This window comes from Charadrius vociferus, unplaced genomic scaffold (genome assembly GCF_000708025.1).
Source record: "Charadrius vociferus isolate BGI_N301 unplaced genomic scaffold, ASM70802v2 scaffold235, whole genome shotgun sequence".
In the NCBI taxonomy this organism is placed as follows: domain Eukaryota; kingdom Metazoa; phylum Chordata; class Aves; order Charadriiformes; family Charadriidae; genus Charadrius; species Charadrius vociferus.
Window position 1 is genome coordinate 2,236,920 of NW_009648536.1, and position 24,960 is coordinate 2,261,879.

The 24,960-nt window shown below is 38.5% G+C and overlaps 1 protein-coding gene across 1 annotated transcript in view; it reads right to left on the bottom strand.

The window, feature by feature from the left end:
- The window catches only part of DAPK1 (death-associated protein kinase 1), a 57,341-nt gene that overhangs the window by 29,624 nt on the left and 2,757 nt on the right, over positions 1 to 24,960 (bottom strand). Inside the window, exons 2-14 of the mRNA XM_009885857.1 lie at positions 23,939 to 24,160; positions 13,189 to 13,327; positions 11,157 to 11,286; positions 10,826 to 10,874; positions 10,657 to 10,683; positions 10,084 to 10,236; positions 9,893 to 9,938; positions 8,207 to 8,296; positions 6,822 to 6,914; positions 5,130 to 5,249; positions 3,867 to 3,965; positions 2,615 to 2,713; positions 1,398 to 1,496 (exon numbers count right to left, since the gene is read on the bottom strand). Coding sequence (XP_009884159.1) covers positions 1,398 to 1,496; positions 2,615 to 2,713; positions 3,867 to 3,965; positions 5,130 to 5,249; positions 6,822 to 6,914; positions 8,207 to 8,296; positions 9,893 to 9,938; positions 10,084 to 10,236; positions 10,657 to 10,683; positions 10,826 to 10,874; positions 11,157 to 11,286; positions 13,189 to 13,327; positions 23,939 to 24,160 — 1,366 coding nt within the window. The remainder of the gene's footprint in view (positions 1 to 1,397; positions 1,497 to 2,614; positions 2,714 to 3,866; positions 3,966 to 5,129; positions 5,250 to 6,821; positions 6,915 to 8,206; positions 8,297 to 9,892; positions 9,939 to 10,083; positions 10,237 to 10,656; positions 10,684 to 10,825; positions 10,875 to 11,156; positions 11,287 to 13,188; positions 13,328 to 23,938; positions 24,161 to 24,960) is intronic.

A 24,960-nucleotide genomic window follows, 5' to 3' on the forward strand; every position in this document is an offset into this window, starting at 1 on the left:
TCCTGCTGCCTTACTAAGTGATTACGGTAATGCATGAGATTTTCATCATTACCTGGATTCAGACAGTCCGTATTTCTCACCATAAAACTATCTACTGAAAACACCTCGCGTGTCAGCAATCTTAGTATAGATGTTTCCGTGCTCCTGGAGCTAACTATCTTGGTTTTCTCACTTGAAAACTGATCCTCATTCATAAGCAACTGTTACATCCTGTGTGCTGAGGGACTAATTCAGTGTTTAAAACAGATTGCTCACCAAGGAGATGCAAATCCCACTAGACTTGCAGTTTGAGGCAGACCACTCTGCTTACCGTGTTCAAAAAGCACATCCTCATGATTTAGGAGTGTAGACGGTGACTTGGATACTTAGAAACCCAAGTCCTTTAAACACGCATCACAACAAGCATTTGAACCTGTAGTCGTTTTGAGTTCCATTGTGACTGAAGTTCTAATTTACTTTTTGCTTGAAGCCAGGAAGCTTCAAAATACTCACCTTCAATCTCCTTCTACTTCACAACAATTATGTGGAACTTCATTAAGAAATTCAAACGTTTTACAAAAATATGCTATAGAAAGTAGCCCGCTGAAAAGCAGGGATGATTAAAACCTGCCAAAAAAAGCCATTTTATCAAATTCCAAGAAATGGGACATCCTTTATGTACCTGGCAAATATCAATAAGGAGACAATCGATGCTGATAATATTAGAAGACTTAGCCTGTATTCAAGGTTTCCGTAAAAATCTGAGGGGAAAAAAAATAGTTGAACAGCAGACCCTGCAGTCCCCTGGCCTGCTGCTGCTTAAGCAATATAAAAGTAGTCCTAGAGGATGTGGCGCTTGGGGAGGCTTGTGTAACTCCCCCCCCAGTTAAATTTGGGTCAAATGAATTTTTTTTCCTATTAAGCCTTTTCTTTCCTGGTTTCTCACAAGAGTTTAGAGCTCTAAAAGAAGCCCTCCTGAGCTCTCCTCTCATTTTCAAAAATGAGTGCTTGACACCAGAAAAGTCCCATGACAGCTAAAAATAAGCTGAAGTCAAGGCAAAAACTAATAAAAAGCTTTAGCTGAACTCACACAGCACATACCACTACCCATACCTTCACACTGTTGAGTTTCTCCATCCTCAAGCTTTCATTTTCAAGACAACCTGTGTTTTATAACAGTAGTTGGTTCATGCATACTGGTTTTTGAGTAGTCTTCATCTATTAAAATGTACCAAAACCTCCATAATTCTGTTTTTGTTTTTTTGGTTTTTTGGTTTTTTTTTTTTTTTTCCCAAATGCAAACATGCCAGAGGCTGCAAGGCAAGACTAGGAGTTTTCACCACTCATACTACAGCCTTATTTGTTCTCATACTACAGCCTTATTTGCTGACGAAAAACAGACAGTGTCCATGACTCACCTTGTCTTGAAAGTTTGGATTGGATCCAATGCTACAGAGAAACTGAACTACATCCACATGCCCATACCGAGCTGCGACGTGGAGAGCGGTCTCCCCAGACTGCAATTACAGAAGAACATGACAGTGTAATTTCATATGTCAGCCCCAGATATACACTGCTGTGTACAGCCAGAATGCCTGTATTCTTCATGGGGTGCTGCCCACTCCCCATAAACCAGCTGCGGTCAGCAGAGATGTGACAGATACACCACCACCTGCCAGGTTATTTCTTCAAAGACCTTCCTTTTTCAGAACTTATTTTCCTACTTAGTTTGTTCCAGGTCACAGCCACAATGGGATTTCTTTCTGTGCAATATGACATGGCAGCTGTGCGTGCACTTGGTGTTGAAACACTGTTCATACTATTTCCATGTGGGTCCCCTCTGCCCTGTACGTACAAATGTAAGGAGCTGGCCAAACACCATGGTGTATCCTGGTGTATTTTGGTCATTCCATGTAATTACTTGCAACCTTTTGTTGAAATTATATGAAAAATAAATGTTATTTTTATTAAGAGAGTAACCTTTTTCCTGGTAGCCCTATCAGGTGCTAAACACTAATTTTGCTAATGTGCCTTACCTTGTACTAGTTTCCTCAACGTAGCAAACTGTGTTTCACAAGTATGATTGCCTCCGTACTGGAGCTTTGGCTAGTATAAAACATCACTATAGTATAAGGTTTTAACAGCAACTAATTTCTAGGGCAAATGTTGCTCAAGTAACACTGCTGGAGACAAGGTAAGTGCTCGTCAGCTATAAATTGTTAGGCTTCATTATACTCAATAACAGTCAAATTTACTTGTCAGACAAAAGTGATTTTCAATCAAGAAGAATGAAAAACAGAATCACGATTTTACCCTAAGTTCCAATGAGAAATCTAGTCTTCAAGCGAAAATTAATTTAGGTTTGTACTTTCCCACCTACCCACCATGTACTCACCACATTTAATATGCACGCTTGGTTAACATTTGTCAGGAAAATAATCAGTACATCCAGCTACTTTAAAGCTGTGTTATCACAGCCCTATATGTCAGCTTATAAAACCACAATAACAAAATCCAGTCACATTCTCAGAATTATGGAAGAGCTAAAAACCATTCCAGTTGAAAGACCTCTCTCTTTGCTAAGATAAAGTTATTAAAAAAAAGCTTGCTGTATGAAAAAGAATTTTTTTCTTACCTTATCCTTAACATCCAAAGGACATTTATTATCATTGAGAAATTTCAGTGTTTCTACATGACCGTGTCGAGAAGCCCAGTAGATTGCATTAGATCCCACCTATCAAAAATATTTGATTACAGATGTTAGAGATAAATTTAGAATCCTGATTCTAGATTTTCCTCTGAGGTATACGTACACTTAGATGGACGCAGATATCTTGAACAGCTATTCAAGCTTATATGAACATACTTACTTTTTTAAAAACACCCTTCCAATTGGTTCAACAAGCCCACATACCAACAATGACAAGACCCCCCCCCCCCCAGGCCAGTTAACCGGCACCTGGAAAGGACCTTGAAGATCATGGAGTCCCAACCTCCCTACCGTGGGCAGGGACACCTCCCACTAGAACAGGTTGCCCAAGGCCACGTCCAGCCTGGCCTTGAACACCTCCAGGGATGGGGCCTCAACAACCTCTCTGGGCAACCTGTTCCAGTGTCTTACCACCCTTAAAGTGAAAAGTTTCTTCCTAATGTTTAATCTAAACCTGCCCTCTTCCAGTTTAAAGCCATTCCCCCTCGTCCTGTGACTACATGCCCTTGTAAAAAGTCCTTCCCCAGCTCTCCTGTAGGCCCCCTTTAGGAACTGGAAGGCCGCAATAAGATCTCCCCGGAGCCTTCTCTCCTCCAGGCTGAACAGCCCCAACTCTCTCAGCCTCTCCTCATAGGAGAGGTGCTCCAGCCCTTGGATTATCAGTCATGAGATAAAATTACTTTACCATCTATTAGACAGAGAAGCAGACAGTGCTTCAAAAGTTTGCTTTAAATGAATCCCAGACCATTACAACACATTTTGAAAAAAACCCAAACAAACAACTTGTTGCAAAGCATACCCTCCATCACATGAGTTTTAATTGTGCTATTCCCCATCGCTAAAATGTGCATTTATCATTCCATATTAAATAAGGTTCACCATTGTGTTTTAGGGCAATCACTAATTTGAAATAATTGAGGCAATTTTATAAGCACAAACTATATTTTAAGATTAGTATCATTCAAATTACTTCAGCTAATAAAGTGATCGAAATCAGAGGATATTCACTAGTAATAAATGACATTGTTAAAGATTTGCTTTTATCTTTTTGCTGTGGAAGACACAAAAGAGGCTCTCCAGCCCAGATTTTTTCATTTCCAATGCTACTTGGCCTGAACTGCTCGTCCTCTGCTAGCTGTACTGAAAAACTTATACAGTGACAAAGCAGAACACTGACCTTATCTTGAACATCAATACGGGATCCACGCTTTAAAAGCAACTGAAGCATCTGAACGTTTCCACAGCCAGCAGCAATCAGTAGCGGAGGTGTTCCATGCTAACAACGAAATACAAGCAAGAACAACATACTTAGTTTTTGAAGGATTAAGAAAATAGAATGGAATAGAAGGCAGGCATTGAGTGGCATCTCTGGATTTCCAGTTTCAAATTAAGTCTTCAGGGAATACTATATAGAAAATAGTTTGTCCCTTTGGTCCAGAGAAATTTATTGCACCGCAATCTTCCATATTTTTGGGATGAATTCACATTTACTACATGACGCACCACATGTTAAAGGTATGCTTTTCAAATTAGGAATATTAATATTAAGCTCTCATTGACCAAATTTGGCAAGCATGTTCCCCTTTGCAACTTCTTTATATCTACATTTTGAGCCAGATTACCTAAGGCATTTCCCACACCATCTCAAAGACACAAGCCACCAGCAACACATGGGAAAGTTCAATGGGACTGCACCATTAAACCAAAAAACCACAGTGATTTCTTGAAAAGTTCAAGACCCCATCGCAGTAGAATAACAGGTGCTTTACTTTTATAGTGCTCTTCACTAATATTTCTCAAAGTACTTTATAACGACGGTCAGTATAATCATTCAAAAAAGTGAAAATTAGAGCAGAGACGATTTATCCAAGGTTAAACAGCAAAGCCAGCAACAGAACTTTGGTCTCTTGGTCTCAGTTCCAACACTCCTGTTAGTACAGCTGCACTGCACTGAAATACTATAGTAGACAAGTCATTTCATTTCTGAAAATGAATGACACCATCTAACATTATGTTCACATAACCAGTTTCTGCAGTATGGGACTTTTGTTTCTAACAGTGCTTTGCAAAGTCAGTTTTGGCAGTTTGGTTATTCTTACATATTCTGCCACCTTCATCCACCGCAAGAAAGAAGAACCGAAAACAAAAGCAAAGGCTGATATCTGATATATCACAACTCTGTTTTCAAGAGCTGTTTTCAAAGGCCTAGGCCTTTGAAAAAGGAAAAAAAAAAAATATTTTAGACTACATTTCCAGGTAGCTTGAAAAGACTGAACACAGAACACATTAAAATTTCTCATAAAGAAAGGCAGAAATGCTTCACATCCACTTGTCTTTTCCTTTTCATTTCAGGTGTTACATTTCTATTTTACAACCACGTTGCTCTATTCAACAGGGTGATAGCTAGTCCCCCACGCACCTCAACATAGACCCACACTACCTTGTTGGGTTGATTGACATCGTAATTTGTCAGAGATCCCAGAAGGTGCTGTAATCCAGGAACATTGTCATCATTGATGGCATGAATAATAGCTTTCATCACAAAAGAATCTTCCTCATCCTTGTAATTAAATGAGAAAGAAGAAAAATTGTTAGCTTCAAGGAAAAAAAATCCCTATCTCAACAGCTGCCAAGACATCTAAAAAAATTTTAAAAGTAAAATTTTTAAAGTCTTTAAGAGTTCTTCAGCTGCAAGTTGTAATCCTTTGTAAAGCATATGGCTAGCACATACGTGTGTTATTTGAAAACCCACACCAAAAACCCCCACACTTTTTCTAGTACAATATGCTTCCCTCTTCTTCATACACGAGCCTGTTACTCACTGAGGTTCCAAACAGGTTTCTTTCATTAGCTGTATTTTCTTTTTCCTCCTAGGACTTTCAATAGACGCAATACTTGCGTTAAATGAAACTAATTCCATGCATATATGTGAACATTAAAAAACCCAAAGAGGTACACAAATACAAGCTGGAGTATCAAGTTTCATGCCATCCAGGAATATGACACAGGAGAGGTGCTTCAGATGAAGCTTTCATCTATTCAAATGGACCAGTTAAAAATCTAGAATATAAGTAATGAGCCTAGATACCTCTGCAGGTGTAATTTTATTTTTCTCTCCTGCACTAAAATGTCCAAGAACTGAAATTCACTGAGCCCAATATTTCAATCACTCTTACCTCCTCTCTCCCGAGGTTTCTGATTTCTTAGAACACTAACATTAGGCTACAATCTTTTCTGCTGCAACAGAGGTGTGAAATGCTCATCCAGTGCTAAAAGGCATACTGGTAACTGAGATGGGGGAGGCAGGGGAAGGAGGGCAAGACTGAGAGAACAAAGAGAATGGAAGCAGAAAGGTAAGAGGAGGAAAAGTGGGAACAAGAGTGTGGAGTTGCACAGGGGGGACACAGGGAACATAATGCGGATAAAAAGGGCTTTGCAGAATTTTTGAAGTTTGATCCTGCTAATGTGCAGAAAAGATGAGGTTACCCAGCTCTAAACATATTGACATACATTCTTTGCTGATCACAGGGAATTTGTGAAGCATGTATTAAGACCTGGAGAGTAAGTTAAATAAGAATGCTTTTGGATTTACAAGCATTTGTAATTACGAAGCATACAGCAATTGCTCCTGACTACTTAAATCTAGTAGACGTATATAATACCACAAACTGAACACTGGCCAACTTTAAAATTTCCTCCTGTTGCAATACTGCTGCCTAACATTCATTGGCTGTAAGCAGATCTCAATCATTTTGAATATTACTTTAAAAATGCAATATTATTTTACTGTACACAGTGACATGAAAAATTCAGATGCAACTTTTTCACATTATAAGAGCTACAGTACAAAAAATCCTCCTGATTCAAAACTTCAAAACCAAGGTAGAAGACTTTTGGGCACCAGCTAGAAGCCTCACTATGATAATTAATCAATTAAATTTCAAGGTTTGCATCATGTGGAAGATCAAACGAAGGATAAATACCTCTGTAACCCTAAAATCTATTTCTTCCTACATATGAGCTAAATTAATTATGCACATTTTCAATAGCCCAATATTTTTGTTAGAAACATTTCAGAAAATATGTGTCTCAGACACAGTAAAGCATTCTAAGCATATAAGTACACACTTACCAGAGTGTCATCACTCCTAGCGACGCTCATGTTACTTCTAGACAAGAAAGATCTTGATAATCTTTGGCACAAGGATATTAAGCGCACTGATTGCTTTTTAAAAATAAGAAGAAAAAAGCTATATGTAAAAAAAAATCAAAACAGAATACTTGTGATAAGATGCTACTGCAGAGCTTTTAAAGGAATACTGTCATAGTAGCAAAACAAACTGGAGTTTGACTCCAACAACCTCCACCTCCTTTTTGTATTGCATTTCAACCTTCCATTTCTTTTGACCATATATAATCCATTCATATGCACTAAGCAAAGCCACATAATATTTTTTGATTGCTACTATTTCACCAAGCTGTTCAAATACAAAACAAAACAGATTTGTATTACATCCTTTTGTTTACATTGAAAACATTTAAATGTACATATTCCAAAGTATGTACACACAGAAAACCTAAACTGTGCGCAAATTAGCTGACAGCTTTCCTTTAAACGCCACATTGCAAAACAGTTTAAGATATTCCTATACCCACCATTTCATTCTAGGGTAGCAGACAAGTACTTAAATTTTATAAATACCATAGATGTTCACCTAATGCAGACACTAAACTGCAGCAAAAAAATTTTACTGCATAGCTGGATATTTTGTGTCTTTGGTCCACAGCTTAGCAAAATCATCCTAGTTCTTGGACTCTGTGACAACGAATGAAACTCCTTTTCTAATAATAGCAACCTCTGTTGTTTCAGGTGTCATCTCTTCATGATAAACAGATTTTTCATACAATAGTCCTGCCCTTGCTTAGCATCTGCGTGAGTTCCCCAATGTGCACACTTAAGGAGGAGGCATAATTGTGTTATCCCAACTTCTCCTTACACAGATCAATGCATTCAGCTAATACCGTACCCCCAACTTCTGGAAACATTAAGTGATGCCAAACTTCTGAACAGATTGGCAGTCTCCAACCAAAAATCCTCTGCAAAAGAGACTAGTTTTTTCCATCCTACTCTGTTGAGTGTTGGCATAACTACTGGAATAATTAATTCTGCGAGACCTGCTTAAGGGATGTTTGATTTACTAGGATTACTGTCACAAAAACATGTACCTACACTCAGAAGTGCTTTTCTCTGGGAGCATTACCAAGACAGATAATGACAGCATACAGCTAGATGCATAAAACAAAGAATCCACACACAAGCATTTGTATGCAGATCATTAACAAAGAAGTCTTCTCCTGTGCCACCATATTCAAGCACCTAATTTATTCCAAATGACAGAGGAATGGGTTTCTTCTTCCTTCTTCTCCACTCTTAAAGTCACTGATGTGTCCTTGGAGCAGGTAACACTACTGCATTTATATGTCACCAACATTTTGAAGATCTATTGACCAACTTACTTTCCATTTTCGTCGTGCTGCGAACTTTTTGAATTTCTCCATATTCACTGCAGATGCTTTTCTACTAAGTGCTTGCTGGGTGTCTTTAGGCTATGCGCAAAAAGAACATAAAGCTGTTGTAAAATATCCCACAATTACAACCAGAACTTTCATAAAGCACCTTCCTGTATGCAAGATTCTGTCCTTCAGTGATGACTTCCATTTACATTATAATAATACTGTAATCATAGTGTAATAATAAAGTAATTGTAAACAAATCATTTTAACATCCACAGCCTAGTGGGGCATGCAGATGGAATTTCTTGAGAAAATGCCATAAAGGAAATCCAAACCTAAGAATATTTCATGCAACACTAAAATTTGGTTTTTCCTTTTAAACAAAAAACGCCAACAGAACATTCAGCCTCTGATGGAGGCATCGGATATCATCTCCTAGATAAATCTTGTCTTCTGGGAAGATTTCCTGGCTGATTTTAAATGCAGTCAAACTTTGTTCCAGTACCAGTGTAATCAGCTGGATGCTGCTGGGACCTCACAAAAACATCACATCCCACCTACCTGTGCAGCAAACTTTAAGGCTGCACACTTTGAACTTTCTCATAGGCTAATACTAAGCACCAGTTACTGGTGGAGTATATCAAATTTTGCATTACATGATCCCATACTTCAAGTCATTTTTATGGAGAAATGCAGATAAAGGTAGTGATGGGAAGGGGGAAAAGATGATATGACCAGTGGGATGAGGGGAGAATGCCTGGAAATTCAGGACATAAAGGAACATAACAAGGTACAAAACAACATGTGTTGATGCAGGAGTGGAGACCCTAGTCTCTGAGAGACAAACTTGGACAAAGCTTGCTTCAGCAATTTAAAAGATTATTTCAACATGTTCAATGTGTTTTAAGTGTTTACAATTACCCAGCCAAAAAAGTCAGCAAAGAACAGTGAAGTCTAGTTTGGCATAATGGTGTAGAAATGTCTGCCCTAGGATGCTGAACTGTGAACTGGAGTAGCTGTGGCATGGATAAACATTCTGCTAACTGGTTCTCTGGGAAGTGGAATGAGGTCAAATACCCACTGTGTATCCCCAAGACCTGGGAAATCAATGGCACTGAAGAGGTTTACTACTCACAATCAGAATGCGATATGGAAATGAAGAAATTAAGTGGCGCACACTAAGGAGAATGATAGGTCCCATTTTCTCCCTCTCAACCTAGGGGCACCACAACAGCTTGATCCAATCACTGTGGAACACTGAAAGAAACAGACCACCACCCCACATCAACTGCTTTCTTCAGTCTAAAGCAGAAGGACAGAAAAGAGATGACCCTTTTTTTCCCAACCTAAATAAGGAGATTAGAAGATGAAAAATGTGAGAGGAAATTAGACTGGAATCAGAGAATGTATCTTTGTCAGTGCAATGCTCCTGAAGATTAGCTTCTCTGCCTAAGCATGATGTTAATCCCAATAGTGGGCTACTTCCCCATTGCTAACAGATATAGAGGATATGTTAATGAAGTCCACATTCTGCACGTATTAGTTTTCGTATAGACAGCTTTCCAAAACAGTAAGGTATTTTAAACAATTATGCCAATTTTCCTTGTTAAGGAACTTGAAAAGTGAAAGCTAAGTATGAAATGAAGAATGATTAAAAACAGGACAATAGAGAATGAATTACGTTCCAACCTTTATCCAAGGATGCAGCAAACTATCTTGAATAGTCATTCTCTTCCTTTAATAGAATAAAAGACAGAACTATTTCAGATAGCAAAAAATACATACTGCTATATGTTTATTAAACTAACATCACAAAATATCACATAATTTGAAATACTAGAGATATAGGCTGCAACACTGCATACATAAAAGAAACTCACTTTGGATCCTTGACTAGAAGTCTTCGTATAAAATCTTTAGCTAGGGCACTGGTATTACTGAAGAACTCTTCTTCAAATTCATAATTCACAGCAGACACATTTGCTAATGTTTCCTGTTTGGTTTCTCCAAGAAATGGTGATGCACCACTTAGACTGCAAGAAAGACAGAACATTCCTCTCATCACATGTTGTAACATTGCTGTTTCAATCCTCTGAGAAGAAATAACAGCAGAAATGAATATTTTTCTTTTCTGCTTTAAGACCGCAAATGTACTTTCAGGAAGATGTGCTCTAGCAGGGCAAAAAGCTTTGCTGTAATTTCAGAGAATATTAAGATAAAGCTGCTGTGGAAAATCATATACAGATTTGAAGACAGCTTCCTGTGCTACCTCGATACTGATTAATGGCCATTCTTTCAATAATTATACTATTGCTTTTACAATCATTCAACTTGAATCATGATGTGCAATCAAAATGGTTTGACTTATATAGACACCACCAAAACCCCAGAGGATAGAATCAGAGTTAAAAAAACAGCATTTGCAAGAACCACTTATAGATTTTGGTACTTACAGAATATAAGTAATTACACCAATGCTCCTGGAGTGAAGAGAAAAGAAAAAAAAGCATGAGGGAGAGGGGAGAGAAACAGATGGAGGGAGAGAGAGGAGAGAAAAAAAAAAAGGTTAGAACATAAGAATAATCATGAGAGATTTAGTTCAAGTAAGATCCAATAACTTACCACATATCTGCTTCAAGACCAAGAGGCTCATAGTTTACTATTTCAGGAGCTAAAGGAGAAAGCAGGAAGGTCAGTACCTAGTCAAAGCACAGATCTATGTCACTTTGAGCCTACATATGTCAGAGATAATAAGTCAAGATGCTGATAGATAAAAACACCTTAATGCAAGTCTAAGTTGGAACTGAATGCTACAGATTACTTATTTAAATTCCATAATGTCATGAATTACACACAAATTGCATAATCTGTAACTTAGCCAAACCAAGCTAAGACACATACACTGTTTCACAGACTGGGAAAGCATAGTTTGAAGGAATAACAGTTTTCTCACCAACGAACTCTGGCGTTCCAAAGATATTTTTGAATTCATTTCCAAAGTCAATTTTGTGTGCTAAACCAAAGTCTATAATCTTGATTCGAGGCTTTGGTACGTTTCTGTCCAACAACATTATGTTTTCAGGCTTTGAGAAGGAAGAAGGGGGAGAGAAAGAGAGATTATACGCAGGTATGAAATGTCTGACACATATCAACATACTTCTGCACTGAACACTTCTCTCTATCTCCTTCAGCCTCTTGAATTGTGTCTTCAGCCCGTCTTTTCCTATTATGATCAAACATATGCTAAAAATTAACTATAGTAAATTAGGATTTCATGTTGATGACAGTGCGCTATGATTTCCACAGGGCCAAGATTTTACCTCTTGTGGATACAACAGCTGCAGTTTTCATGTGGACTGACCCTAAGTGAAACATGCTGTCTTCAGTAAAGACCACAGCCCCTGAGCTACAGCCACTCAAGCAGTGCCAGGAGCTTGCAAGAAACAAAGTCCTATAAACTATTACTTGGGCTTGGTTACCATTACTCCCTGAAAGGAAAGGTTTCCTTCACACTGCACAAGCAATCAGGGAGGTATATCTTGTTGCCTTTGGCTCTCCAAGAGAAACTTTAGGAGTGGTCCAGCTCGCAGATTTTAAGGCTCAACTTACAAAAAAGATTAAGAGCAGGTTCTCACATCTTTTCTAACTATACTTTAAAATACAGACTTTGGATTATTTTAAAACAAAGATTTGCAAAACCAGAACAAAGTTAGAAGATAAAATGTCAAGATTATCATCAATGGAGCCTGCTTCTGTACTCTGTCACTTTAACTAGCATACAGAAACAGCTACTTAGTCTCCATATCCTGTCATGTCCATTAGCTGGCATGCTCTGAAGAGTTCCTGAAGCTACATCCATCCTGCTCATGTTGTTAAGGACTTTTGGAGTCATTAAGGACAGCTTTTCATCATCACCCTTCTTTCACCTCTCTTCCCCATTTACAGGGGCTGAAATCTGCAAATGTAATTTTCTTCCTTCCCTCCCTACATTTCTATCGCATACTTCTATTGTTCTGCATACTTTAATTCACATATTCTTCGTATTCGGTGTAAGAATGCTTTGTTTTATTACAAGCACATTGGTAAACATTTACATTTCATATTCTAAGAAATGTATTTCTTACTAGATTCACAATTCTTTTCTCTTGCTGACTGTCACATAAGACCAAATACATTACTGTAGGTAATAAGGAGGAGACTGGAAAATGTATGCTTACCCTGAAAAGCATTCCCTTCTCTACCACATCCCCAGAACACAGCACCCCTTTCAGAACTGCATTGCCATATAATAATTATGCCTCCTTTTCCTACTATAGACATAGCTGCTGACTTCAGCAGACTTCAGGGAATGTTCAGCTGCCTACCTCTGAAAAAAATCTTACAGAGGAAAACATTCTGAAATCGAAACATTAAAAAAGCAATAATTGAGTTTAGATACAAGAGCTCTCTTTTCATTACCAAAAGGATGCAATTAACAGTTTTTGTAAAGACAAACAAAAAAGCCCAGAAAGCAAAAAAAGAGGAGGAAATTATCTGCTCTGTCTGCTCCACAAGAATCTTTGTACTTAAGACTGTACTGTTTCAATTTAGTACCTATAAATACTGTTCACATAAACATAGGATGTACATAACAGCAAAAAAAAAAAAGTTGAAAAAAGGGCATCCCGTTCAGAATGTTTCATCCATATCCCATTCACATTCCATAAAATCATAATAACCATTTTTATTTCAAGATTGCTTCCTCAGAATGGTTTCATTTCATCAGAAGTTGGCATTTTCCATGAAGAATCTTACACTAAAAACAGATGGGAACTATTTATGGTTCGGTGATTTCTTTTCAATGGCTGAGCTTTTCCCTGTCTACATAAGCTAGCAAAACAAAACTATGACCAAGATCTGCACAGGGGCAGATTTGTGGCTGGTGTTACAAAGGACTTGACTGGATGTTGCTTACAGTTGTCAAAGTTTTTATCTGCTTAACGCACCTTGAGATCAAAGTGGGCAATTTGCAGAGAGTGGAGATACTGAACACCATTAAGTATCTGTTTGAGAAATTCTGTGGCTTCCTCCTCCGTGAGAGATTCTTTCTCAGCTAAGAAGTCGAAGAGCTCTCCACCTGCAACACTTGGAGAGCAAAAGCAGTTGTTTTAACCAATGAGCTTATGGTAACCGGTTCCTTTTAGCATAGCTATCCTCAGACCCGCCTTGAAAAGGATCCAGACACTTTAAATATTGTCAATACCAAAAAAGAAGATGAAAATTACTTAATTTAATAACCTAAACAGTTAGTAACTACCCCTTCTCCCCCTGAAAAAAATGCAATAAGAAGAGTCTTACTTTCGAACAACAACAACAAAAACGATTTAAAACCCCCAAACAAACATGGTCGGCTATATGTAAATTTAAAAGACGTAAACCCCACCTACTCTCTGTATGCACATTTAAAAGAACAAAATTAAATGTGAAGTAAGCATAGTCAAAGCATACTAGTGAGACATGTAGAAAATAAAACATGAATTAGGTCATAGTACCAGTAAAACACCAGATTTCCACCTCCCCCACCCCACCCCCATTGAAAAACACAAAATTTAAAGCTTACTTTAAAATGGTTACTGTCCTACTATTCAGTTTCTAAACTCCTCAAAGCATTCAACTCTGAAAATATATTCTGTTCTTTGAAATAGTGTATTACATTCAGCACATGTGTTGTACTTCTACTCTAACATTACCATACCTTTCCTACAAGGAAAAGCCACTACTGCTCTGAAGACTACTTCCAGCAAGTGTTTTAGCTGCACAGGCAGAAAGAAGCAAGGCAAGAAGTGAAGCACATCCAGATTTTTGCATTTGAGGGAGAGGAATAAACTGAAGATGACCCTTTTGTCAGCTCAGTCAGCAGTCTGGCAGGAGTGATGATAATTGTCAACAGAAAAAGAGATAATGAAGTGAAGTAAACAGGAAACATGAACTACAACTATTCTTAAAAAAAACAACCAATGTCCTTTCAGTTTAAGGACGCATACTGAGGTGACTGTCCACTGTGGCAAACTGTTTTTCCTGTTTACAAAAGCAGCACTATTACGTAGAAATGTCTTAGAGGTTGAAAAGATGGTCATGTTATCCCCTATATTTTGCGCTGTATTGATACTTCAAAAAATTCAGAAAGTACACCCTAATTTGTATTGCCTTTCTGTAGCGAAAAAAAATAATCTGTTCATGATTTAAAGTTCTGGTTAGGAAAAATAATGGGATTAACGCATAACAATAGCTAAACAGTCCAAGCAAATTTCTGGAAATACATTTGACTTCTTTATCATGTCTACTTTTCAAGAGACTTAATCTGCATTACTGTAATGCAAATTGCATGAAAAGTGTATTTTAATGAGTTCTTGGAGCTTTCACTGAGCTGCCTAGACGATAATGAGAGTATTGTTCTGGGTATTATTTGTGTTGTAGTATTTCTGCATGAAAGCAATTATTGAAACAAAGTGCCATTAAATATAAGAATTATAGACTGGAAGGAAGAGAGGTCATTTTAGTAATTTTTTTTTTTTGTCATATAGATATTAAAATGGAATTCCTAAAGATTAAATACGGTTCATTGTTTTACAGAGGCTGCTCAGAAACATCTTACAAATGGATGCACATGCATATTCTCTCATTCTTTGCTTCTGACTGAAAAAATTGCAAGAGGTTTTTGGGCTAGGGTCTGTACCTCTGCAGCATTTTGTGATGATGAACAGAAACCTGGATAGTGACACAGTGCTGGCATTTCTCTTCATTTCCAATTACTGGGCTAAGGGATGTAGAGATCCCATAGAACTTGTTTCCACAGGTTTCCAAGCGGATGTTTGCTGGAGCTGCCGGTAGGGCTGTTAACTGGAGCACAGCCATGGCATGTGGGGCCGGAAGACTCAGTGTGACTGCTTCCCCAGCTGTGGCAGCAGTCAGAACAAAACCCAGCACCCTTACACACAGCACGGTTTGGTACTGGGCTAAACCGTCACACAGTTGGGTGGGCGGGCAGAGCCAGACCCTCGGCTGAGGAAGAGGTTGAAGCACTGCACCAAACACATGGTTATCAGGTCTGCTTTTCATGTAGGTCACCCACCCTGTGAAACAGTGAAAGCGCCGGATGATGCTTAAAGCATTCATCAGCCATCTCAAATGCAACAGAAGTACTCAGAGCATGCATTTTCAGTGATGCCAACTTGCAGCACTGCACTGCCCACTCTGCGGTCTAAACCATATCGTAACAGTGTCACACTGGTAGTCACACTGGTATGGGTATGTTTTACGTCTGTCACAGCTCGCCCTTACTCCTGTTGGTATTTTAAAGATATGCAGTTTCTGTGAAATTTACTAGTCATCTATGAACTGCAGCATTGATTAAACACATTCCTTTTAGATCCAAAAGAAAGATTTAATTCCTAAGGTTTACTTATTTTAGAGACATCTAACAAAGAAACTAACTGTATTTGTGTAAAATGGAAAGAGCCTTTTCATCTTCAGCTTATCTGCAATCATTCCGTTTTGTGCAATTTCATATCCTGAAAGTTGAGACCACATGAAACTACAAGTCTGATGTACATGCATTTTTATGCTTCTCAAAGATGCATTCTCATTTCAGAATAGTTAATCGCATGAGATCACGTATAGCTCTTCTCTAGCACTGCTGAGTACTATGCTCCTGTCTTTGCCACAGGTTAGCTGTAGTGACATTTCTTTTATGATTATATCATAGGCCTTTTAATAGTGTGAAATAAAATGTTACCTGTTTTTCACAAGTAATATACCTAGAGCTTGCAAATCTTGAAACTGAGGTCCAGAGAAGATAACAGGTTAAAAAAAATTTACATTTTTTCCCCCTTAAAATTGGAAGTGAATTAGCAAAAGTGGTAGATTTTTCCAAAGTGCTGCGTGCATCTTTAGATGCTTAAGCACTACCATCCTAAGTGACTCGGGCAGCCCTTGCTTAAGGAGTAGGTGGATGAGGAGGGACTGGATGTAATGCACTCAAAGCTTTATTCCAGAAGCAGCTGCACCCCTGGTCTACAGGGTTTTCCTGTGCTTCTCCTACTTACTTTTATCAGCAGGGAAGTAAAGCATGAGAGAAATGGGGTTTTATAGCATCAATGAGTAGAATGTTAAACCAGAACACAGAAGAGGGCCTGGAAGCTCAGAAAAGCCCAGCTTCCTGGAAAGGTCCCTCTGCTTCAGGCAGCCGCCCAGGGGCCCTTCCTGTACATGAAAGGCTGCGACCCACGTCCCCATGGGAGCTCAGGAACACAGGTTGTGTTTCTTAGCTTCGTCTTCACGCTCGTCAGAGGACTGCTTATTCCCTACCCTCCTGCTGACTCCAGCAGGTCTGATATTAAGCTGTGCCACCACACGTGTACAGAAAACCACAGTATTGCTGCAAGGCAATTAGTTCAAGCAAGTCATAGAGGGTTAATACAGGTCAACACTCAACATCCTGTACAAGTTTCACTTCCACAATTAATTCATTGGACTATAGTGCCCCCCAAGTCTATCAGCAGAGTCTTCTTTCATAGATTTCATAACTGGATTATACACTGAGAATCACTAGATAGTCTTGACTGGACTTCCAGATAAGAATAAAAATGGGCTAGAACAAGCCAGTAAAGACACTGGCTATGTAAGCTGCTTCGGTTTTCACAAACCTCCTGAAATGCTGTTGGGTTTTCAAGTCTAGCCCTGTGCCTCAGACGAGGTAACACAGTTCCATGGTAAACAATCACTGCACATTTTCCTGTCCCATGGTCTCCTTCTGAGGGGGTGCCAGAAGCCAAGCAGAAAGCCCCATTCCACCAATGTACCTGTGAATATTCCATCTCACACACAGAGGCAGTCTTAATCTAAAGGAGAGGCAGACAACTCCATACATCAGCCCCTATGACTGATCTCTCTGAATGTCAGCTTCTCCCAAGAAGTACACTGGTTCCACCTTCATTGCAATGTCCCAGCCTTGTTTCTAAGTTAGCTTTGGGGTTGCCGGTGCATAAACACCCTGTTGACATCTGGCTCACACCAGATCACTGTGCGGATTTCCAGAGCCATGCAAACTCAATTCCAGCCTGCCTTTGGGGCTTGGCATCTAACAGACTGCCGCCAACCCCCAGCTGGATAAAGATTGCTTCCTGAAGGGACTAAAAGCAAGAGGTTCACCAAGCATGAGTGCTTCTTCCTGTAGAGCACTTCAGAGTATCTGTACCTAGTATCCTCTGAAAGTGCAGAGCTTCCCTCCGTTCAATCTCTCTGCTGGCTGATAGGAATTACCAGACAGTTTTCTGAGCAGTTCATGCGTGCTGTGACGCAGCTCTGGTCTGCAAAGTGCTAGCAAGTAACTGATAGGCAACAAGCTATACCCCTTCAGATTAACAGAGGAAATTGATTGCAATCACGTCACAGCTAAATTCCTCTACAGCTGCACAGCCTCTATGTTCACCTTCACATACTGTTTTCCTTTAAAGTTTTATACAGTAATGTTAAAGAATCGATACCTTTCTGTTTACCTTTAAACTAAGTCACTGTCATATTTTGCAGTCGTAATAAGTTGTTCAAATATTTTGCTCAACAAAATAAGAATTTGTGACTGATGGACGTCACATCTTAATCCTAAAGGGCATGTTATATTATTGACCATGTTATAACATAGAAAGCCATAAAAGCTGACTAAATCTATTTTCACTGTTATAACATGCCTACGTTCTATATTGTTTTCAAGTAGCAGAACACATGTTTTTAAAAATATTTGGTATAAACTAGGAGCAAAGTTGGTATGTGTCGCTTCCCTGGTATTTCTAGGTAGAGGTGCTAGCCTTCCTGAACTCATACAAGTAAAATAAAGCTTCGGGTCAACCACATTCTTTCTTATAAAATATAGTAGTGGTAAAAACACTTCCCAGCCTTCCCAAAGGACAGCTGACAGATGTGTTTGCAACCCACATATCTCCCTCTGGGAAAGAAAATATATCACACCTGTGGAGAAAGGATATCTGGACAGTGCTTTTGCAAGTTGCCAGGCTAGCTCAACAATGAAACAGAACCAATCACCAGATCTCAGAAGAAGTAATTACAGGAACCTATGCAGGGAAGTAGAACCAATTAACCCTCAATGTCACTGTGGTCACCTCGTAATGACTCAGTCACATGCCATGTTGATCACATTGCTCGTATCATAATAGCACCTAAATGATAATTAATGATTATCTAAGGATTTCAGATGAAGTTAAAAAAACCACAAACCAACCCCAAAACCTAAGCCCAAACTCCATGTTTGAAGAAACTTGACCTAATAAGTTGAAGCTTACAAGGTTTAATTTACTTCACTTACATCTCAAAACAACATAAACTAGTAAAGTGAAGGAAGAATTCCAACACCAATTTATTTAATTTTTAAAAGCAGATTCAATTGATAATTTATCTGAATTCTTCTCTAATCCAAAAAATTCTTCTGTCAACTTGCAAAAGAAACATTTTCCCTAACGATTCTGTGGTCAAACACCTCTTGTATGACTCCTTGCATTATTTTGAAACAGAAGTTATCAGCCCATGACTGGACTGAAATATTACTACTTCTGTTTTATTTAAGGTTAAGGGGTTTTACATCCACTTCATTTCACAGCCTTTATGAACTGCGCAGTTATCAACCCACTCCTCAGAAGTACAAAGTGTACCAAATATTGTGAAAGAGCAGAACAGAGCTGGTAGCGTGCCTGCTGCACAACATTGTATCTTTACAATGTATCAACATTGTTCTTTACCTAGCTACCAGAAAAATTAAGGCACATTACTGCATCACTACGCCATGTCATTTTCATTTGTCCAGCTTCTATTACAGACACCAACTACCATGAAATCCTCTCTTAAGGGTGCCTAATTCTTCAATTATATTGAACAAGAAGCATTGGCCTTAGAATGCGCAGCCAGAAGGCTCCAAAACCAGGACTAAGATTTAAGCAGCTAAGTCTCACTAAGAGGGAGATCTGAACACTCTTGTGCATGTTTCCTGCACCCAAACATGGCTGTTATTTAGGGTTTCATCACTGAAGGTCCCTAAGTGCCCAGAGTCTGGATAACACATGTGGTTACCAACACTTTGGCCCAGTGTGCCTTAGTATTTTGATCCTGCCTCAGACATTCTAATTTAACGTATGCTAAACCTGAATGCTCTTCGTACAAGAGCACCATGCATTTTGCTCAGGGACTGCAGAGCCCAGAAGCCAAGTGCTCTCCCTCCAAGATGGGCTTCGCGTGTTGCAGAGTCACACTTGCTTTCCTTTCTTTTCAGCCCTGTCAAGCCTTCATTCTTAACTGTCTACACGTCCTCTGTGCATATATCTGCAGGTCTACAATTCAGGAATTTGAAGTGAAAAAGTGATACAGCACGTACAAATTAGCAGTGCAGAGTTTGCTTACCTGCCTGTTACATCCCAGTAAGCACCAAAGATTCAATCTTCCTCTCAGAATTCAGTACAAGGCCACTAAAGAACAACTTTCTTATGACTTACAGGTAAAATTAACAAAAACTTCTGAGCTATTTCTATCAAAAGACAGCTGAAAAGTAAAGAAGTTCTGTGCAGACTTCAAGCTTCTCTGGAAGCCAAGCTATTATGAACATAACAAGTTAAGTTAACTCCCCAATAAGATAAAAGGGGAATTTAAAGACTTCATCGTTATTTTCTCTTATTTACTCTTCAATGAGCAAACCATGACATCATCAGAATTTTTATACACAGATCTATCATCCTCTCCTTGCTCTGTTCTCTTTTGGTTAATATAATGAAGGTACCGATAAGGTGGCAACTCATTCTGAGACACTAGGATGCCCAGGACTAAATTTTAAAGAAAGTATAGAGGAACTAACTTTTTAAAAATGCATAAAACCTAGTATTTAATGCACAATCACTTGTAAGTTAATGTCATTCCTCTCTTTTTTAACCAAGGCTTTCAAAGCTCTCTTCTTCTCCTTTTTGACATTTAGAAACAGGTATTCATCACTCAGATCTATGCTACAAGAGCTAATGGTCTTAAATAAAGGTTTGCAATTCAGAAATGAAAGTATGCTTTTTTTGCAGAAGAAAGTATGAATACCTAACTCCATCCATAGCTTCCCAGTGAAAATAGTCAGCTATTGCTAGCAAACTATTTTAAAAGGCGAGACCATCTGCATTACGTTTGAGCATTCTAAGTAACTGCCATATAATTCAGGATAAGGGTACTACTTCTTCATAGTTGCACCCAGAAACCACAATCAAGGCTCTGCAAAGCACCACATACTGAGTATATTTTGTAGGTCTGCAGTCTAAATGAAGATATAATAAAGTGGAAGGAAAAGCAATATAGAAGAGACAGAGATTATGTGTCTAAGGTTACCAGCAGGCCATCAAACGGGGAACCAAGCAGGTGCAAAATGCGCGTGAGGAAAGAAAATAATTATCACTGTGCAACAGAGGCATCTGTGTTTTCTAGTCTGTGAAATCTGATAAAATGACGGCTTCAGCAGAGCCGTCTGGAAATAGCTTAGTATTGCTAACATACAACTGAGACTAGTTGCTGCAGCTGGATAGAAAAAAGTACTACAAAATTCTGACTAATTCAATTATTTGTGTGACTGGAGAAAAAACTATTACAGTTAGATGATGAAGAGATAGTGTTTTCCAGTTGATATCTAATATGCACAGCATTCCTTGCAAGATGATGAAAGAGTCCACAGAGTGAGAATTTCAAAGGTCATTTCCAAATCAAGGCAATCCAATCACTTGCCACTAAGACCTAGAAATACAAAAAAATCCCCAATTTCACTAAATATACCAAAAGAGACTGTAATAAAGTAAGGCTTTTCAAGTATATCTCATGCTTGTGTGTGACTGCTGAATCTTTTAAGGAAGCATTTGATTTTAAAAATTCAGAAATTAAATGTATTGTAATTTTTTTTTGTTGTTGGTTTCCTCATATAAGGTAGTTCAGAGAAAAACCTCCAAGCACCTATGTGGACAAAGTTTTTGATATGCAGCTCAGTTTGGCATTCAGTGTTGTGAGGACCTTGCCACTAATTAATGAACTGCCCATATAATTCTGCATACAAATCGCTACCTTGAATACTTTGCTGGCTGACGTAATATTTGCTGCAAGGGAATGAAGGGAAAATTTCTGCAGTCAGTCACTCACCTCTGAGAAACAGATGTTTGATAATGCAGAAAAATGTTTAGGAGGCTACATGCAATACCCCGAACCTCTTGGTGAACCAGGGGATAAAAGTCAATAATGAACAGGCAACAGACATTCTTGCTCTGAGCCTGTGCATGTTAACATCTACTGGCAGCCACCAAAAGGGCAGCAACTGTGGCTCGATGTCTGTAAGCTGCAGCTTCTACCAAGAACAGAAACCAGAGATACTCTTCCCCATCACTGCTCACGTTATTACACTTGCTTACTAATAAGAAATCAGTGTTTCCTCTGGGTTTTTGTTTTGTTATGAACTCCCTGTCTCTATGTGGTATACTGTCTCATCTTATAGTCGTAAAGGAACACAGGTCCCAGGAACAACACTATGTTCTAATCAGAAGGGAAAATGGTCACTTAGGATGGATTCTGAGGACAGCAAAACAGGTTGTTTAAAGAGCTTTCGGCTTTATTTCTGTTTTGTTTGAAATTGTTCTGTAAGAAGAAAGAATGTCGGGGGAGTAGGTCCCTAGGCAAAATGTGAATATTAGAACCTTCAAAGAAAGGGATTACATAGTTAAGTGTCTAAGCACGCGATTAAAATGACAATCTTTTGCCTTTTCAATAGCTTTACATAATATCATAGTGGTTTCGAGAATTACAAAACTTGACAGCAATTAGTATAGTCAGTTTACAAAGGGATCACTAATGTGTCATCTTTTCCTCTTCGACCGTCTAACTAAATAAATGTGATACCCCAAATAGCACTTCTTCAACTTGAAAGACTCACATAGCAGTTTGGAAAGGTGAAAAAAAAAGTCTCCAAGTGAAACTATATGGGGATTTTTAACTAGGCAAAACAATTAGCTAAATTGCAATGCAAATAGTTTGCTGAGCTTCACAGGATCAAGCTTACAAAATAACAACACACATTGTCAGAAGCAGTATCCGTTTCCATCCAGTAAACATTAGTGGGTACACACAGACACATAGAGCAACCTTGCTGCCAAAAGAGCTCCTATCTCATGTGGAAAGGGTGGGTTGGGTGGAACAGCCCAATTCCTCTTGCCACGGTCCATGATTACTCAGTCTTCCTCAGAGCTTTCCAGTCCAGACACTGATTTCATCCAGACAGATTACAGAGCAGAAAGAAAGCACTGCAGAAGCAGCGATACACTGACAGTAAGGTTACAGACAGGAAGAATGTGAGAGCTAGTATCAAGTGGGGAGAGGAGGAAGCATCATACTAATTCTGTTATGTATTTATGACACATTTAAAGAGTTCTGAACAAAACCCAGGAGTAGTAGATATTCTGACAGGATTATAAAGAAGTTTTACTTCACACAGGATGATAACTTAGCTTTATTTTTTTTTTTTTTTTTTTTTTTTTTAAAAAGAAACTTGCTTAAATTATCCAAAGTTGAGAAACTAATGCAAGTGTATACTTCTGGAGCTAAAAGACCAACTCAGACTACAGTAAGTATTAAAGTAAAAAATCATGTGCTAGACTAGAAACGTGTAAGTATGTTCTAACATAACAAAGCAGTACCATGCATGTACATACCATAGAAAAGAAGAAACTCCAAAAGCTATTTCCCATTTTTCTTTTTAAATCTATATATGTGTTACTGAAAGCATGCAACACTAAAGTATCCTTATAAGGTGAGTGGAAATGTCATTTCCTAAAGCTAATAAACAGGAAGACAAAACCTATATAAGAAAAATCACATGAACAGCCAAGAAAAAGACACAAGTGCTGGCCAAGATTCTTGTACCAAATCATCTGCTTGCATGAAATGCTTATTCTAAGGCACATTTAACTGATACAGAGCAAGTACCGCAGTAATACAGTGTCAGGCATGCAAACAATGTAAAGACATGCACATCCCACCAGCAGACACTACCAAACTGTAATGGGTGAGTAGTGCTTAGCTTCTAAACTTGCAATCTTTGAGGAACTTGAAGCCAGACTTGAAACAATGCAGAAGTGTTCTCTGCGACATATTTACCTCAATCCATTAGCAATAACCTTGGATGAAAAATAGGAACTAAAACAAGGATATGAAAGTTCAGTTTACATTTCAACTGAGAAAAGTCTGTTCTCTGTTACGTGGGTTAAAAAGAGAAAAAAAACATTCATTGATGCTACTGTACTTCATACCAACATAAAACACAGTAAAATTTGCTAAACTAACCTCAACTTAGAATCTCTATTTCCCTCTGCTCTTATCTCCAAATCAGTTTATTTAGCTCCAGATTGTTCTTGTGGATCCAAAACATCAACAATGATTAAAGTAACAAGCAGAAAAGATTCCTAAATATGCTGGATTTTTTTTTAACCTTCATACTGCATTTACAGTGAAAAATATATGTAGAAATCAAGAAGCTACAACTCTGATGTAAAAATAAAGAATTCTCAGGCTATTATCTATCTTCTTTTGGGGTAGCAAGGAACATCCATTAAATTTGTGCGATTCTCAGAGAAAGTATCTATTCAGACAAGCAAATATTCTGTTACTCCTCCCCAAGTTTCTAGAGATACTTACAGTTCCAGAATAAGAATGACATCTGTTTTGTTCTCATAAACATCATGCAGTGTGATCACATTAGGATGTCGAATCTCTTTTAGTATGCTGACTTCTCGCTCGATATCTTCCCGGCTCACCCCGCGCCGGCTGGATTTTGTTCTCCGTTTCTTGATGAATTTTGCTGCAAACTGCTGACCAGTGCTCTTCTCCCGGCATTTTTTCACTACAGCAAACTGCCCACTGGAAAAAAAAACCAAAAAACAAAACAAACAAAAGAGGGAAAGAATGAAGATGAGTGTTTAGTTCAAGGAAGTTTAGAATTAAGGGCAGCCTCTCTTTACTGCTGTGGGGGAAAACAGCTGTACCTCTGAATTACCAGCTTGACTAAAGTACAGAACTGCTTTTTATGCAATCTGGAATAGCACCTGAAAAAAATCCTAGAGGAGGCAGAAAATGTAAGATACCACTTTTACATCACACAAACATACGCACACACACATATACCCACACATTTCAGCATATCTGTAAGTAAAAGATAATACCTGTGTAGATCACTGGATTTTTGACAAATATGTGCATCAAGGATTACTTGGGGAAAGTAATGGTTTCTGGATTTCTCTTTCCACACGCATGCTGAGGATATTTTTTTTTTCTGCAAGGGAGACAGTCCTTAGTTTCTTCCAATCTATGTGATCTGCCAATATTCCCTTTATTCTAAAGTTTGGGTTTTTTTTTAATTTTTAAAACAATACTGGGTTTCAGGACACTGCTTTGGTTTAGTTTTAAAACCACTAACTAAATACAGCAATATTAAGAATTACAGTTACTGCACCATCTTATTAAGTAGGAGGACTTTGAAGGTAAGAAAAGTACCAAGGTACTCAGGAACAAAAACCTGTGATTGTGTTACAAACCAGAAGCAGCTCCAAGAAGCTGATGACTACAGCGCATTATCATTGACGTATAAGCCTGTTGCCGCTAGGTGTATGTACACACTGATTCAGATCAGAAATCTCCAGGGAATCTAATGCTGAGTTAAA